The 19,339-nt window shown below is 36.8% G+C and overlaps 1 protein-coding gene across 4 annotated transcripts in view; it reads left to right on the forward strand.

The window, feature by feature from the left end:
* LOC115210806 overlaps positions 1-19,339 on the forward strand; it is a 211,544-nt gene that overhangs the window by 93,271 nt on the left and 98,934 nt on the right. For all 4 annotated transcript variants that reach the window (XM_029779549.2, XM_029779550.2, XM_036501902.1 and 1 more), the window contains exon 2: positions 14,110-14,199. In XM_029779549.2, coding sequence (XP_029635409.1) covers positions 14,197-14,199 — 3 coding nt within the window. In that variant the 5' untranslated portion in view covers positions 14,110-14,196. The remainder of the gene's footprint in view (positions 1-14,109; positions 14,200-19,339) is intronic.

Here is a 19,339-nt window from a genome sequence, read left to right on the forward strand (position 1 = left end):
ATAATTTAACCTAGATTAAGAATAGTCACCAGAAATGGTAGACCTAGTGAATGGTCTTGCATCGGCATGAATTCTGTTGGGGGATATAAACAAAAGAGGAATATGTTGATGTGCTGGGAAATAAAGTGGGAGTGAATGTTTTTCATGCAGGGCACTTCAGAGCTAAATTGGAGATTTTCTGTTTTTCCCTCTCGTGAAGGGTAACACCCATAGTATTAGTCTCTCTCATTCTCTCTTTCTCTGTCTGTCTCTCTCACAAATCGCACGCCATCATCAAACCATCCTACTCTTGGTTTGTTTATATTTTATAACCTAGATTTATTTTCTCCAAACTAGAATAATTTCCAGTGTCTGCTTGATTTGTTACCAGTATACCGGAAGAGCAAAATATTTCTGTTTTAAAAAAAATGCCACTTCTCTCTCCTATCCACATACACTAAAACAAATACACATATATGCATACATACATACACACATATATACATACACACATATATACATACATACATACATACATATATATGTGCACACATATAATATGTATCTAATAATTATGTATATGTATGTGTGTGTGTGTGTGTGTGCGCACACATCTAATATGTATGTATGTATGTATGTATATATATATATGTGTGTGTGCATGCACACTAACAACAGTGATTTATTTAATCATAGGCTGCCAGGGTGAAGAATATGTTGTATGCCAAACAGAATCATTCATCATTGCAAAATTTTGTTTATATATTTTAGTTCACTTTGACCTACCAGTTTCTTTCATGATACTTTCTCCAAATTCCAATTTTTTCATACTTTCCAATCTAAATATTTTTATTTAATTATTTCCATATTCCAATTTATTTCTTAAAACTAAAAGAAAGAAATACATACAAATGAATATAAATCTTCAGACCGTTCTGTGTCAAATTGGTGAACTATTCCAAAGTCTAAATAGTATGAATTCTTTATTGGTATGAATTCTATGAATAACTTAATACATTTATTTATGTTCTTCCCATTTTATTTTAGTTTTTATTTAAATTATACTTATACAACCAAATGAGGTAAGAAATTCACACACACACACACAAAAATGAACCAAAACAAAACTTTATTAGTCTATCTTAGATAATTCAGGCATATATATTGCCAAGACATACACACAGTGATGCATATACATACATGTTTTTTTAAATACAAAATAAGAAAAAATATTCAATGCACTCTTATATCCAAAATGTGTAGAATCTAGTGTGTTTGTGTGTGTGTGTTTAGTTAATCCAAACATGAAAACACAAAGAGAAAACACAACACGAGGACATGGAACAAGTATAGTGTTATTGGACGCTCAGGAAAGGAAAGAAAGAAGGAGGGTTTAACGTTTTGAGTGGAGTCTTTGTCAGAAACATAGGAAAAGGAAAGATCCGAGGAAGGCAAGATGGAGGGAAAATATCGCCAACGATACACATGTGGTCACACACACACACACATATATATATATATATATATATATATATATATATAATCAATCCAAACAAGCAAGAAAAAACAACACGAGGACATGGTACAAATACTGTATTATTGGATGCTCAGGAAAGGAAAAAAAAAAGGATTTCACGTTTTGAGCGGAGCTCTTCATCAGAAATATAGAAAAAGTCCAAAGAAGGGAAGATGGAGAAAGAAAATTGCTAATGATACACAGGTGGTCACATATATATAAATTATTTTTTGTAATGAGTTAAAAAGCCAAGGCTGTGTAGATTTTAGAACATTTATAGATAGGTCTTACAGCTGTTTCCAGGATATTTATTATATCCCTTTATCAGAGACGGCGTGAGAGGATGGTTAAGAAATAGTTAATTTAGATAAGATATAAAATAGAGAGTGAAGTGGAGGAAATAAAAGAAAATAGATGTGAGATATGTAGGGATATTGCATTTGTAGATCCATTTTTTTTAGCCAGAGTGGTTATACATGTAAGATTCCAATACCTTATGAGTAAAATCCAATAGTATTTAAAATTGGTCATTCCAAGTTTATATACAGTTTTATTGAATCAAGGGTTTTATTTAAAGTGACCTAAAAATAGGGAGTGTATTAGTAGGGTCAAATAGAAAACAGGAAGAGAAGAATGAAGAATGAGAAAAAAGAGAGAATAAGGAGAAGAAAGTAAGAAGAAAAATAATAAAATAATATAATAAAAAACAGGAAGAGAGGAATAAAGGAAAGAAAGAAAAAAAAAAACAAAGATATAGATAAGGGAAAATGAACCATTTAGTGGTCAGTGGAGATAATTTGAAAGTAGGAGTGGGGAGATAAGGGTGATAGAGAGAATAAGGCCTAAACAATCACATTATCTATTTTTGCAGAGACACACAAGTTGAGTTTTATATATATAGATATATATACACACACATACTAGTGTGTGTGGTTATTTGATTCCTGCTGGCCAGTCACTTGTTCACTGCATTTCAGGTGGTGGGAGTGATTAGAATGTGCAGCCAAGCAGAACAAATGCTGCAAAAATGTGTCACATTGGCAAAAGATATAACATACAAGCACACATATGTATGTGCATTTATACATGTGTGTGTGTGTGTGCATACATATGTATTTATAATAATTTCAATTATTATAAATGAGTTGAGATACTTGTCCTGCTTTGGTTTTTATTGTCCTTTTTCCTCTGATATAATATATACCTGCTAACATGGAGGCCTAATATGGATCCCTATCTCCAGCTCCAGCTGTGAACTGGAAACCTAATGGATGACCAATTATAGCAGTTACTCAGCGTCCCTATTCGTTTAGATCACCAGTGTACTAAACCCCACATATCCTATATATATATATATATATATACATAGATACATACACATGTCCAGACCTCATACGCACTAACACTCTCTCATACACACACACACTCTTATGTTGGGGTGAGGTCATTTAACCCTATTACCTTCCCTAATTTCGCTCTTGCGTCTCACGTTTGATCTTTGACTTCTGGCCGAAATCAGATCACCATGTTGATTCGCTAGCCTCTGCACGCATTTTTTTCTCTCCTTCTTTCTGTGTTTCTTTTCTGTGTATCTTTCTGTTGAAGAGCATAGGCTCAAAACGTAAAAGACTTGTTTTATTTATATTCCTGAGCGCCATACTAATACAATTGTTTGTTTGTATTCCACCTGCCTTCGTCTTTTGTTTATTTCCGTAAACCTGCCTTCATCTTGTTTATTTTCATAAAGCTTCCCGTTATATATATATGTATGTATGTATCATTTTACACAAATACACACACACACACTCTCTCTCCCTCTCTCTCTCTCTCCTATATGAATACAAATATGAAAAGCTTTTGCACACCTTGTATCTGCCCAATTCCACTCATTAAGCATTGCCGATCCCTAAGTTACTTGCTCTATGTGTTATGCTGTACAATCAAACACTGAAATATATGCTCCTGAAGTGGACTCCTAAATGACTTTGTAGTGGACAGCTAGCTCTCCACTCCATTGCTTAAATCCTCTGTATCATGTACAAAGCTTAGTCTTGACACCATTTGTGACCAATCAGCAATTGCTTTGTTGTTGTATAGAAAAGATTAAAGAACATTTGGGAAAAGTTGGCTCATCCAATGCATTGTTATTTCACTGATCATAAGCATTGGATCCCCACCAATCGATGAATCTCCCCTTGATATTATACATGTATGTAGAGGAGAATATAAAATTTTCAGTCAATGGAATGGCTGTTCTCCATGCATCTCTGCAGTTCTTCTAGTCTTTTCAAATTTCAATTCATAACCTGAAATTCTCTTTTCAGAGATTATCTCTATTGTACTAGGACATTACACTTGACTATATTGTGGTTCGAGAGACAATACTCTCACACTTCCACATTTACTCTCTCTCTCTCTCTCTCACACGCACAAACATGTAAGTAGAGACAGCAACCCACACATTCTCTATATTGTGCATAAAATATTTTTATCTCTGTTTAAAGACCTTCTGAACTTTTTCTGTTCATGTATTTTATTGGTCTTCTGGTGGATTCATATTAACGAGACATTATGTTCATGATCAGAAAGCCTTCTGCTACCTTGTAGTCATCTTTCAACATCCATAACAAACTTTTTCATTAAAACTTTATCAAAAGCATTACTACTGTGCATGTAAGTGAAGTGAAATTGATTCAAAGTGAATTAAAGTCAGACAACAGATTTGGTCACTGACGTTTTCTAATGTTTAACCAGTCTACGAGGAAGTTTGTATAGGTTCAGTTTTCTGCAGGATTGATAAAACCAAGAATCTTAAATGCTCTCTTTTCTCTTTTTCTTGTTTTAGTCATTGGACAGTGGCCATGCTGGGGCACTGCCTTGAAGGGTTTAATCAGAGTGACCTCAATACTTAATTTTTCCTTTTAAATTTTGAACATCCTGTATATATTTATGTGTGTATATTTGTCTGTGTTTGTTCCCCCACCATTGCTTGATAATTGATGTTGGTGTGTTTACATCCCTGTAACATAGTGGTTCAGCAAAAGAGACCAATAGGATAAGTACTAGGCTTCCAAAGAATAAGTCCTAGGGTCAGTTTGTTTGACTAAAGGTGGTGCTCCAGCATGGCCGCAGTCAAATGACTTTTTCTGTCAGCTTCCTTTATTGAATCACTAAGTTATGGGGATGTAAACAAACCAACACCAGTTGTCAAATGGTGGTAGGTGACACACACAAACACGCGCGCACACAAGCATGTACAACAGACTTCTTTCAGTTTCTGTCTACTGAATCCACTCACAAGGACTTGGTTGGCCCATGGCTATAATGAAAGACACCATGCATTGGATTGAACCTGAAGCTAAATGGTTGGAAGCAAACTTCTTAACCATACCCCCACACCTGTGCCCATAGTTACATCTACACCTGCATTTATACCTCACCTTGTGTCAGCTAATAATTATTAGGATTTCAATTGCAAAGTAAACACCTAAGCCCTTAATCTATAATTGCTTTAATTAGTCTTTCTTAAGATCCCTCTTTATTTCATTGTTATGAGTTTGGGGAAAGCATAAAAGTCACAATTTGTGATTTTACTTTCAACCAGTGTTTCTCAACCAATTTCTTTTTACCTATAAACATCTTGATTCCTTTTTTACTTGGATGGATCCTCCTAGCCATTCAATTCTTTAACCCTTTTGTGACCAACCCCCCAGAAACTACTTCTGGCTCTGTAGTACAATTGATGTTGGTGTGTTTACATCCCTGTAACATAGTGGTTCAGCAAAAGAGACCAATAGGATAAGTACTAGGCTTACAAAGAACAAGTCCTAAAGGTAGTGCTCCAGCATGGCCACAGTCAAATGACTCAAATGACTGAAAGGAATAAAAGAATCAAAGAAAAGCATGCTGGGCAAAATACTTAGTAGCATTTTGTCTGTCTTCGTGTTCTGTGTCCAAATTCCATTGAGGTTGACTTTGCCTTTCCTCTTTTCAGAGTTGATAAAACAAGAACCAGTTAAACCGTGGGGTTGATGTAAACAACTTTCAACTTACAATCACCCTTGAAATTGCTGGCCTTGCGCCAAAATTTGAAATCAATGCCTTGATCAATCACTTCTTAGTAGAAATCCCACCATGTTTGACTTTTCCCCCTCTGCTTTGTTTTTTTCCCCTGTCATTCCCCTCCTCAGGAGGTGGGTAAATCAATAGTCCTTGCTACATCATCAGTAAGAAGTAAACAAACATTTGCTTGAAACTTAAAAAAAAAAAAGAAATTGTGTAACGAAGCAGTTCTGACTTATTAAATTAAATTAAATCTATCAACAGAAACACCAATTTCTATTTAAGATATTTATTTATTGCATAGCTTTGCTATTCAATTTCACTCTAAATTTTAATGGCTATCCTTTTCAACTTGCTTCCCCCACCATCTTTCCTTCCCTTCTATAAAATGCAACTGTTTTTCTTTTTCTTCTTTTTTTTTTTTGTAATCCATTGAAAACTTGTTTAGTTGCATTTGTTATCTGCTGCAAACATATTTCTGCATTAGGCCTGGACTCATACTGTATTTTTTTTTTTTTTTTTGGTTCTTGCTTTATTTATCTATTTATTTATTCTGTGCTGAACGTTCCTATGTATTGGTCTGCTTGCAGTGATTCCTGCTTCTTTATTCTTTATAAATGAAAAAAAAAAACAATGGGTTGGGATGGATGGATGGAAGAAAATTAGGGTGAAAAAGCACTCTTCCCCCCCTCCTCCCCTCCTCCTCCTCCTTGTCGTCCTCCTCCTCTTCGCCCTCCTCATTCTCGTCATCCTCCTCCTCCTTTCTTGATACACACACACACACTATTTGTTGTAAAAATGAAGAACCGCTTTTATTGTCTTCACAAAAGCTGTCTGCTAAAGAGGCCATATTTTTCTTGTGACTTTCCAGACTCATTATCCACAAGAATGGAACAGCATCTCCTCTGCACAAGGATTTTGTTGGCTGCCAGCAGCTACATCTTAGAATATAAATTAGAATAATATAAACTAGTATGTGTGCATGTATGTGTACCTGAATGTGTGAGTATGAATGTGTGTGTATGTTTGCTTGTAAGAGTGAGAGAGAGATTTGAGTGCACGTAAAAATGCATATTGCCTTGTTCAATATTCAAATACGACAAGAGAAACATGTTGGATTATGATAATAAATATTTTCCTTTGCTTTATTGTATTTTTTTAACTTTTTCTATTTTCCTTCGTCTGCTTTACATAATTCATAAAAATAAGTGGACATTTTCATTTTTTTTATTTTTGTTCTTCTGATGAGACTTGTTGTGCTGTCTTTCTTAGATTGCTTGGAAAAAATAGAATCTAAGGGAGAAAAAAAAGGGGACTGCAGATATTTTCTTGTCATAATTGATGTAGGTTGAAGAGAGATGAAAAGGCATGAATATATACATTATGCATACATGCATCGATTTTTTTTTTTGCTTGAGAAAGTTTGTGTCCTGATACCTTCATTAAAGTAAACCATTTTATGTTCATTATTTCAGAAATGACTTTTCCCTCCCTTTCCCTTCCCCTATCACTTTATAATGGTGTTCTGATTAGCGATTTCACTGATATGGTTTTGATAAAATTCTAGTAAAAAAGACCAGTGGTTCTCAACCATTTTTTTTTCCTGTGGACCCCTTTGCTTTGTCTTTTACTCTCCTGAATCTCCATAGCCATTCCATATATATAAAAAGAAAATCTAACTGTATTTTTATAATCAAATATTATTAGAAATTGCAATAAAATAAAAATGTGTATTGTAGAAGTATTACAAAGTTTACAGCGCAAAAATTTTAACAAAATCATATATGGACCTCTGTTGAGAACCACTGAAATAAATAATAATATTGATTTTTTTTTTTGTTTTTTTCTTCTTTATTACTGTTATGGTTACATGACTTTCTGCAAAGCTTGTTAGTGCATATTTCATCCAGGTTTCTCATTCTGTTGTATAATGGAAAAGAAACAAAACTGAGTTGAATATATGGAGCCAGTTCATAAGTGTTGTGAGTGTTGAAATGCAATAAAAATCTTTCAGTCTGTGTACTTAATTCTACATGTCTTAGTTCAGTTAGCTGCCAGGGAATGGAAAACAGTTCAGCTGAAAGAACTACGTGAGATAGACTGGAATTGTATTCAGGTTGAGATTTGTCTCTTATTCCACCTAAAGCAACATTAAAACAGCTTTCAAAGTCTTTCAGGTTTTAGATGTTTCCAAATATTTTGCTTTGTTTTCCAATCTAAGATTTAAAACAATATCATTTTCTACTCTAGGCACAAGGCCCAAAATTTTGGGGGAGAGGGCCAGTTGATTAGATCAACCCCAGTATCCAACTGGTACTTAATTTATCAACCCGAAAGAATGAAAGACAAAGTCGACCTTGGTGGAATTTGAACTAAGAACATAAAGCCAGACGAAATACGTATTTCTTTACTACCCACAAGGGGCTAAACACAGAGGGGACAAACAAGGACAGACAAACGGATTAAGTCGATTACATCGACCCCAGTGCATAACTGGTACTTAATTTATCAATTGTTGATGAAAGGCAAAGTTGACCTCGGCGGAATTTGCACTCAGAATGTAGTGGCAGACGAAATACCGCTAAGCATTTCGCCCAGTGTGCTAACGTTTCTGCCATCTTGCCGCCAAATAAAATACGGCTAAGCATTTCACCTGGCATGCTATTGTTGTTGTTGTGGTTTCCACATTAATTTTTCAGTGTATTGGCAAACTTTTCTTGAGTTACACAACTCATCAATCCTCACTTGAAAGAATGTAGAGTGTTTAACCCTTTCAATACCAACCTAGCTGAAATCGGCTCTGGCTCTGTAGCACAAATGTTTTGTTTTCATAAGTTTTGAATTAAATTCTTCCTCCAAACCTTAGTCACACTTTATGTTCCTAACACTAGCTGAATGATAACCAAGTTATTTTACTAAATTCTTTGTTATATTCAAAATTAATTGAAAGAAACACAGAGCTTCTTAAAATAAATACGGTAACAAAAGGGTTAATGAAGGAGATTTTGTTTCTGCATTGAGCAGGTATGGCTATGTTGTTTAGAACTTCACTTTGCACATACTTGGTTTCTTGTTCAATCCCAGTCTGGGATTTCTTGGTTGAAAGTTGTTAACCCTTTAACATTCATATTTCTCTTTCAAATGTAATGATTATTTATTCACATTATTTTTAGTTAATCCCATATTATCTTGTAGCTTTGAGATTTTTGAAGTTATGACTGTATATTTTTAGAATTATATCACAGGGCAGGTGTGAGAGGCTGGTCCTGGTCAGTTTGAAGATAAAACAAAATATTTGGACCGGATATTGTCAATTTAAATGCTAAAAGGTTAACTAGCCTTGGGCTAACCAAAACCCCTAACTAAAATTTGCCTGATGGAAACTGTATTAGAGCCTGTCAGGGGTGAGGTCTCTTCAGTAATAGACTTACTTGTTGCTCAGGTGAACACCATAATCTGGTCTGTAACTGTCTTTAGCACAATCTATTCTTTTGCAAGGATTCAGGCCAGTATCCAACCTAATAATGATTTTATCCCCATTCCTTCCTCTCTCTAAGCCTGACTCTTATATATCACCGAAGGTTGTACACCTACTCTTTTACTTGTTCCAGTCATTTGACTTTGGCCATGCTGGAGCACCTCCTTTAATCGAGCAAATTTCCCCCAGGACTTATTCTTTGTAAGCCGAGTACTTATTTTATCAGTCGCTTTTGCCGAACCGCTAAGTTACAGGGACGTAAACACACCAGCAATGTTAGGGGGACAAATACAGACACACAAACATATACACACACATACCTATATATATATATATATATATATATGCATATATACGATGGGCTTCTTTTAGTTTCCATCTACCAAATCCACTCACAAGGCTTTGGTCGGCCCAAGGCTACAATAGAAGACACTTGCCTAAGGTGCCACGCAGTGGGATTGAACCCGGAACTATGGTTCGTAAGCAAGCTACTTACCAGACAGCCACTTCTACACCTTTTTGATACTAATATTCTTAAGTTACCCCTGCTTCTATCTTACAAACTCCTTGTCTTAAAGTGATCTAAATTGAAGTCATTCATGAAAATTCCTTGTAAATTAATGTTCCAGATACCAGATTAACAACTGAGGCAAAGGAACAAAATGTTACAAATTAAATCTTACAAATTAAAGCAATTGTAATTTTCATTGTTTAGGTGCGGTTGTGTGGTCAAGAAGATTACTTTCCAGTCATGTGGTCTTGGGTTCAGTTCCACTCTGCAGCACCTTGGGAAAATGTCTTCTATTATAGCCTTGTGAGTGGATATGGTAGATGAAAACTAAAAGAAGCCTGTTGTGTGTGTGTGTGTGTTTGTTTGTTTGTTTGTTTGTGTGTTTGTTTGTTTGTTTGTTTGTGTGTTTGTTTTGATATCACAGTATCAAATGATGGTTGTAAGCAAGTATCATTGCCATATAAACAAGGTTGTTTATTTCTGGTCTTACATGAAAAACATGTTTATCTATGGGAGAATATCAGTTTCAAATTTTAGCACAAGGCCAGTGTGCAACTGGTACTTATTTTATCAACCCCCAAAAGGGTGAAAGGCAAAGTTGCCCTTGGTGAAATTTGAACTCAGAACTTGAAGATGGAGGAAATGCAGTTAAGCATTTTGTTCAGTGTCTATGGGAAAATATCAACTTACTTTGAAGGAGGTGAGGTTTGACAATAGAAAGGGCATCTAGTCATAGAAAATCTGCCTCATTAAATTCCATCTAATTTCTGCAAGCATGGAAAAGTAAGCATTAAATAATGATGATGATAATGATGATTATAACGGTTAGTCTTTTTTATTTGAGCAATATCTTGTTTGTTGCTTACATATTTTCCATACTGATTGCTGTGTGAAATAACTGAGCAGCCAGAAGCAAAAACAAATTGAAGTTCAAGGTTAGTTCTAGAAGAATTTGACAGTGTGGCACATGAATTGTTGATATTTAAGTTAGATTGAGGCCAATTATTGAATGAACGTCAGCTGGTCGAATTTTGTTACTGTAAATAAACACTCTCTAAGAACTTACCAAAAAAAAAAAGAAAAAATTTCCTCTCTCAAACAAAATGTGTGTGTGTGTGTGTGTGTGTGCATGGATGGGTGTGGGTGGGTGTGTTTACAATACTTGCATTTGGCTTTCTCATATACAAGATGTCTTTTCTTTTTTGTGGAATTATATTTACATTCAATTTGAATGAGCCAAAATATGTACTATTTCTAGTTCTCTTCACAAACCTCACTGTATAAATAATTTCTAGTGTATAAGTCTTCATCATCATCATCGTCGTCGTCTTTTGCGTTTTAATATGTTGACATGATTTGGATGGTTTGATAGGATTAGACAGGTCAGAGGATTGCATCTTACTCCAGTGTCTCTGTTTCAGCATGGTCTCTACAGCTGGATGCCTTTCCTAGCATCAGCCACTTTACAGAGAATACTGGATCTTCCTTTCACTATTTTTTGTTGCACCAACACTAGGGAGGTTACCTAGTTGCTCCCTAGCCAAAAGAGAGCTCCTACCACTGATTAAGATTAGTTTTTGTAAAAACTCATCCCGATGTAATACTAAAATCTATTTTACCTAAGTAAAAGTACTGTCCGTTCTAATATGATTTCAAATGAAAGACATACAACCCCAAACAAAGCGCCATAAAGCCATATTATATTCACATTAACTTATCTCGAAAGCAATAACAATCTATTCATCAAAAGCTCAAGAATTAAGAGAAAGGGGAAATAGAAATCTAAAGATTTTATACTCTTTCTAAGTATAATTATATATATACCCAGGCCAATTCCCCATTTTTTTTTAGGAACGGGTAGCCACAAGACACACACCAGGTATTCTATTCATTTTCCAGCACAAAGGAGCGATCCCTGTTCTATGCTGGAGTCAAGGCATAGAACTCAACTTCTAATATCAGCAGCAGGGTCCAACAGCATATGCTGCTTTACCCCCACCGCATTGTGCTGGTTCCGTAACCCCTTTGAGCAACATCAAAATTCACTCCCCCGTCCATACTCTCCAAGTTTTCCTATCATTTATAAACTCTCATGTGTCTCTCACTCCAACACCTCTAACCACCAAAGCTTTCCTCACTCCATCCATCCACTCAAACCGAGGTCTGCCTCTGGTTCTGCTGCCTACCACTTCAGCCTGATACTCTACCTTACCTTTCATCCAAGAATAATAATACATTACAAAATTAAAATCAGGCTATTGGCTCATTAGGATTTTAATACTGCAACAGTTGGCGTTAGGAAGGGCATCCAGCCGTAGAAACTCTGCCAGATCAGATTGCAGCCATCTGGTTCGCCAGTCCTCAGTCAAGTCATCCAACTCTTGCCAACATGGAAAGCAGACGTTAAACAAACGATGATGATGAGAATGAACAGCTTTTTTCTCTTTCTTTGAGAATATTATTAATGGTGTATATTTCCCTATTACAAATCTGGTTGTTGCGAAACACATGTAACTTATCAATTTGGATTATATGCGGTCCGTATAACCCAAATCTGCTTCCTTATGGAGTTAGACTTCCTTTTTTTTCCAGTACACTGAGATATGCTAAACTGTAATTTTCAGGCAACACAGTAACAGCCAAAACTAACATCACACATACTTTTCAGATTTACTAATCTGACAAGACCACCATGGTTTATGAGTATTAATACCTTCCTCCTCAGATATAACAATTACTTAGACACCCAAGGGATTTTTTTGGAACGACATTAATTTGAAATATTTAATCATATGAATTTTAATTAAACAAAAAAAAAACTTGTAAAAGTTGAAAAAAAAATTAACTAAAGAATATATTTACTATGAGTAATAATGTTTATTTGAGAATTTATTAGGTTATCGTCATCATCATCATTGTTTTAACATCCACTTTTCTGTGAGTTGGATAGAATTTGTTGAGGCAGATTTTCTACAGCTGGATACCCTTCCAGTTGCCAATCCTTACCAGGATAATAGCTGTATAAAAGGCATAGGTAGAAATTCCATAAGATGTACCTGGTGTAAGCTATGGACACATAAGAAGTGCAGCAATATCAAAGGAAGGCTAACTGGGAAGATAGATTTTTGTGTATGGCAAATGCTCAGGGGCAGTGAACACTGAAAATGTGCAGAAAACAGCCTCCATCATATTCCAGGGAGAAAAACTAGAAATAGTTGATAGCTTCTGTTACCTCGGTGACTAAGTCAGTAGCAGGAGCAGTTGCTTGAGAGTGTAGCTGCTAGAATAAGAATAGCCTGGGCAAAGTTCAGAGAGCTCCTACCTTTGCTGGTGAGAAAGGGCCTCTCGCTCAGAGCAAAAGATAGACTGTATGACTTAGGTGTGCAAACAGCCATGCTACATGGCAGTGAAAGATGGGCTGTGACTGCTGAGGACATGCGTAAGCTCACAAGGAATGAATCTAGTATGCTCCACTGGATGTGTAATGTCAGTGTGCATACACGACAGAGCGTAAGCGCCCTGAGGGAAAGTTGGACATAAGAAGCATCAGATGTGGTGTGCAAGAGAGACAACTGCACTGGTATGGTCATGTGTTGAGTGTGGATGAGGACAGCCGGGTGAAAATGTGTCACACCCTTGCAATAGAGGGAGCCTGTGGGAGAGATAGATCCAAGAAGACCTGGGATGAGGTGGTGAAGCACAGTCTTCAAACATTGAGCCTCTCTAAGGCAATAACAAATGACCGAGACCCTTGGAGATATGCTGTACTTGAGAAGACCAGGCAAGCCAAGTGAGACCGTAACTGGCCTATGCCAGTGCAGCATAACCAGCCCATTTAAAAGTACTCTTCAATCATTGGGTAATAAACTGGTGCTTGTGAAGACTTCTTGAGGCAAGTGAAGTCGTTGTCGTGGCTGATGACAGTACCACCTGATTGGCACCTGTACTGGTGGCAAGTAAAAAGCACCATTCGAGCGTGGTCAGTGCCAGTGCTGGCTGACTCGTCCCGTGCTGGTGGCACGTAAAAAGCACCATTAGAACGTGGCTGATGCCAGTACCACCTTACTGGCCCTCGTACCGGTGGCACATAGAAAGCACCCACTACACTCTCGGAGTGGTTGGCATTAGGAAGGGCATCCAGCTGTAGAAACATTGCCAGATTGAATTGGAGCCCCCAGTCAAACCGTCCAGCCCATGCCAACATGGAAAGTGGACATTAAATGATGATGATATATAAAAAATATGTATGTGTGTTCTTTTATATATGTGTGTGTGTTTGTTCCCTACCCCTGCTTGTCAACCAGTGTTGGTTTGTTTATGTCCCCCTAACTTAGCAGTTCAGCAAAAGAGACTGATAGAATAAGTACTGGGCTAAAATTTAAAAAAATATTGTTTGATTCATTTGACTAAAAATTCTTCAAGGTGGTGCTCCAGTATGGCCACAGTCTTACAACTGAAACGAGTAAAAGCAAAAAGATATTAGTTATATAAAAAATGTCAATTATGAATTATTATGATGAGAAAAATTCTATTTTGTTTCTTTTAATTCTTTTTGTCATCTAGAATACACCTCGAGTCTCTTGCAACCTGTTTATGATCATGTCTAAAGAGAAAGCATCAAAACACTGACCAACTGATCTACCTGGTCTTATGGTAAGTCACATAGCAATTATTCATTAAGACCATTCTTCAAAATCAAAAAAAAAAAAAGAAAAATTACTTTTCTAAATTTCACTTTTTACATTAAACCTTTCTTATCTGACAAACTGGATAAGTTGTTGTTAATCCCTGACTGTTAACCAGCCTGACTGAGTAGGTCAGTGAGCAAAAGCATTCCAAGCATGACTACCCCAACATTTCTTCCAGATACAGTATCATCATCAGCTACTCTTCCATGCTTGCATAGGTCAGACAGAACTTGTCGAGACAAATTTTCTACAGTCAGGTGCCATTTCTGCTGCCAACCCACACCTGTTTGCAAGTAAGGTAATATTTCCCCATAGCCAGACCAGATATGTTTTCATGGTAGATTGGAAATGAAGGAAACTGCTTGCATGATGGTGACACTCACCTACAACCATCATGTGATGTCAAGACAAGGAGGTACCAATTCTCTTTCTCTCGCTCTCTCACACACACACACATGCACACACACAGCTTCTTTCACTTCATGTCTCCCAAATCCACTTTGCAAATCCAAAAAGCTGTGGTCAGCTTGGAGCTTGAGAGAATGATGTTCACCCAAGGTGCCATGCAGTGGGACTGAACCTGGAATCATGTGGTTGGGAAGCAAGCTACTTATCACACAGTCACATCTTCATCTGTATCTAAGAATATTTCTGCAATCTGTTCTTTTTTAATTTTTTTAAAGACTGTTGGTTGCAATTTGAGAGAGACATGACTGCTATTTCTATCTGCTCAAATGACCATGTAGAGCTTCACATATTGATTCAGTCAGCATTGTATGTATATTCCTGTAAGTTCAAATATCTAAATCAGTTATTGAAGCATCTATATTATTTTCTGTATGTATTCATGTCTATGCTCCAGCATGGCCACAACTGAATGACTAAAACTAGTAAAAAAAATTATTCTGTTTCATAGTGACAAACTATTCATTGTATTTTCCCAGGGTGCCTTAGCCAGCAAGGATACTGACATCTTACATTTGCTAATAGTCTGTGAGGTATCACCCTAAAGTTGACTAATCTTATTTTCCTCTGAGTAGACCAGAGCAATATGGATTGAAGTAGCTTGTCCAAGGACATGAGCTACTACCCAGGCCAGGAATTGAACCCATGATCTTATGACCATGAGTTCAAAAGTGTGCTACCATTAGGCAGTACACATTTATTTACCATCTTGTAACATGATTTGTAAGGTGTTGGCTTGAAGTATTCATCATCATCATTTTTTAACGTCTGCTTTCCATGCTAGTGTGGGTTGGACGATTTGACTGAGGACTGGTGAACCAGATGGCCGCACCAGGCTCCAATCTTGATCAGGCAGAGTTTCTACAGCTGGATGCCCTTCTTAATACCAACCACTCCAAGAGTGTAGTGGGTGCTTTTACATGCCACTGGCATGAGGGCCAGCCAGGCAGTACTGGCAACAGCCATGCTCAAATGGTGTTTTTTATGTGCCTCCTGCACAGGAGCCAGTCCAGCAGCACTGGCAACAACCTTGCTTGAATGATTTTTACGTGCCACCGGCACAAGTGCCACCGGCACAAGTGCCACCGGCACAAGTGCCACCGGCACAAGTGCCAGTAAGGCAACGCTGGTAAAGATCATGCTCGAATGGTGCTTTTTATGTGCCACCGGCACGGAAGCCAGTTAGCTGCTCTGGCAACGATCACGTTCGGATGGTGCTCTTAGTACTCTACTAGCATGGATTCCAGTCATCAAATTTGATTTATTTTCATGAAATAATTTCTAAACTTTCAGGCATGGCCATGTGGTTAAGAAGCTTGCTTTGCAATCATGTGATTTCAGGTTCAGTCTCACTGCTTGGCATTTTGGGCAAGCGTCTTCTATTACATCCCACTCTGACCAATACCTTATGAGTGGACTCAGTAGAAGAAAATTGCGTGGAACTGTTTTGTATGTATATGTGTGTGTGTGCTCCCCCTGGTCAGTACTTAATAACTGGTGTTAGTTTGTTTATGTTTCTAACTTTAATAGTTCAACAAAGTACTGAAGTCGATTTGTTTGATTAAACTCTTGAGAATGGTGCCCCAGTATGGCTGCAGTCCAGTGTCTGCAACAAATAAAATATAAAAGAATATATCATTTCCTAATTCTAATGCGTTTTCTAAACGTTTTTTTATCCATTTCTCCTTCTTATGCAAAATATTTAAACTGGAAGAATTAGTCAAGTAGACTAATTCTTCCAGTTTAAATATTTTGCATAAATTTTTAGCAGCAGATGATCTATAAGTAGGTCTCAAAATGTAGACCACCTAGAGCCAAATGCACTACTTAATGCCAACCATCCAACTGTGAAATAGAAATGGTAAAGCCATTTATTTTCATCAAGGTTGAATAAATCAATGAGAATCTTGTAGCTTGCCTAAAGTCACACTAGAATTATTGTTTAATTTAGATTATGCAAACCCTAATGTAACAGGCCTATGAGACAGTCTGTCACTGCCATCTTATCTTTTTAAAGATTTGTAAGATGATATTATCTTTTGAAATCAGAGAGCATGATTTCAAAGAGATGTGACTTGTTTCTTGCAGGTTGAGTGACTGTGTAGAAGCCGTCTAGTGTGAATGCTAGTGGTAGAATTGAAATTAAATTTCTCATATGTAAAACTAATTCTCTTTATGTCTGTAGTTCATCCAATATTCTAGCCATAGCTATGAAATCTCTTGGAAGTAGAAATGGTTTGTATATGGAATGATTGTGATAGAGACTATATTCTGAATCTTTAGGTGATCCAATATCTTGATTGTAGCTGATACTTCTTTGAATTTGAGATGATTTCTGCATAAAATGGTGAAATAGAAATGTCAAAAGATCATTTCAGTATAAAGTAATTTTTGACCACTAAGGTTTGTATCTAACCATAATTCTAAATACAATGTAAATACCTTATAATCCCTGAGGGATTTTTTAAAAATCTGGTGTTTTCTCTGTTCTCATAGCATTAAGCAGATGAAAAATAAATCTCCTTTTTGTATCGGATAGCAATCTATAGCAAGCAAAAATTCTATTGAATCTGATTCCTATTCTTGATAACTTAATAAACCAAAGTATCTAGAATGAAATATACTGCCTAAATACACCATGGTAGTTCAATACCATACACACTCAGATGTTTTGAATGGACCTCATAACTCTAAATTATAGCAGTTCATGGAGTATCTATAGGTTGTTGAGTTCGGTTATGAAACCAAAAGCATGTTATGAGCAGAACCCTTGAACAAAGATAAAAAATCTGGATGTGGTAAACAACTAATTAGAAAATGTAAGACTGATTCACTAAAATGTTACGCAACATAAAATGTTTCTCAACAATAGGCGCAGGGGTGGCTGTGTGGTAAGTAGCTTGCTTACCAACCACATGGTTCTGGGTTCATTCCCACTGCATGGCACCTTTGGGCAAGTATCTTCTACTATAGCCTCGGACCGACTAAAGCATTGTGAGTGGATTTGGTAGATGGAAACTGAAAGAAGGCTGTTGTATATATGTATATATATATATGTATGTGTGTGTGTTTGTGTGTCTGTGTTTGTCTCCCCAATGTCACTTGACAACCGATGCTGGTGTGTTTACGTTCCTGTAACTTAGCGGGGAGACTGATAGAATAAGTACTAGGCTTCCAAAGAATAAGTCCTGGGATCGATTTGCTTGACTAAAGGCGGTGCTCCAGCATGGCTGCAGTCAAATGACTGAAACAAGTAAAAGAGTAACATACATTTCACAACTCTTCTCACAAGATTTCATCCTCATGTAGTGTGTAGAAGCCACGTCAGCCTGGTAATGCCTATCCAGTTCCTGGCTACTGTTGACTACAACTACAAATTGTTGGTATGATGAGTTGATTAAATAAGATTGCTTGACTGGGAATCAAACCTAAACATACAGACTCAGCTTGTCAGGAGCATACCACAAATGGATGTCACTTTAACCCTTTCGTCACTGTATTTATTTTGAGATACTCTGTGTTTCTTTCAATTACTTTAAATATAACAAAGAACTTAGTCAAATAACTTAGTTATTATTAAGCCAGTGTTAGGAACTAAATTGTGATTAAGGTTTGGTGGAAAATTTTAATTCAAAACTTACGAAAACAAGACATTTGTACTCAGAGCCAGAGGCAGTTTCAGCTGGGTTGGTAACAAAAGGGTTAATGTTAGACAACTAAACACCCCCAAAAAACCTGATTAAGAAAAAATGTATAATTAATAGTATATTTAGATCATATAGGTCTGATATTTCAGATTATTACATTAATTCTTAGATCACAAGACCAAAACCAAGGAAAGAGAGCATATCCATATTAAAAGAACTTCTTATCTTTAAGGTTTTTTATGTAGATATGAAAAAATTCTCTCTTGGCTAAGGCACCAGTCTAAGATTGTAATGTCACCTGATATGCTTTCTAATTTTGATAGCTAGTTTAACTGAAACCCACAGGTGCAGGCATGGCTATGTGGTTAAGAAGTTTGCTTCTCAACCATGTGGCTTTGGGTTTAGTCCCACTGCATGGCATCTTGGGCATTATCTTCTCCTAAAGCTTCATGCTAACCAAAGACTTGAGAGAGAATTTGGGAAACAAAACTGAAGAAAGCATAAACATAGGAGTGGCTGTGTGGTAAGTAGCTTGCTTACCAACCACATGGTTCTGGGTTCATTCCCACTGCATGGCACCATGGGCAAGTATCTTCTACTATAGCCTCGGCCCGACCAAAGCCTTGTGAGTGGATTTGATAGACGAAAACTGAAAGAAGCCTGCCGTATATATGTATGTGTGTGTTTGTCCCCCCAACATCGCTTGACAACTGATGCTGGTGTGTTTATGTCCCCGTAACTTACCAGTTCAGCAAATGAGACTGATAGAATAAGTACTAGGCTTCCAAAGAATAAGTCCTGGGGTTGATTTGCTTGACTAAAGGCAGTGCTCCAGCATGGCCTCAGTCAAATGACTGAAACAAGTAAAAGAGTAAGGAGTAAAGCCTGTCATATGTATGTTTATGTGTGTGGACATTTACAAAACTACTCTGATGGCTACAGACAGTGACATTGGCTGCCATTTCCTGTCAACAAATCCTTTGCTAGCCCTGT

The sequence above is a fragment of the Octopus sinensis genome, linkage group LG4, assembly GCF_006345805.1.
Source record: "Octopus sinensis linkage group LG4, ASM634580v1, whole genome shotgun sequence".
Taxonomy (NCBI): Eukaryota; Metazoa; Mollusca; class Cephalopoda; order Octopoda; family Octopodidae; genus Octopus; species Octopus sinensis.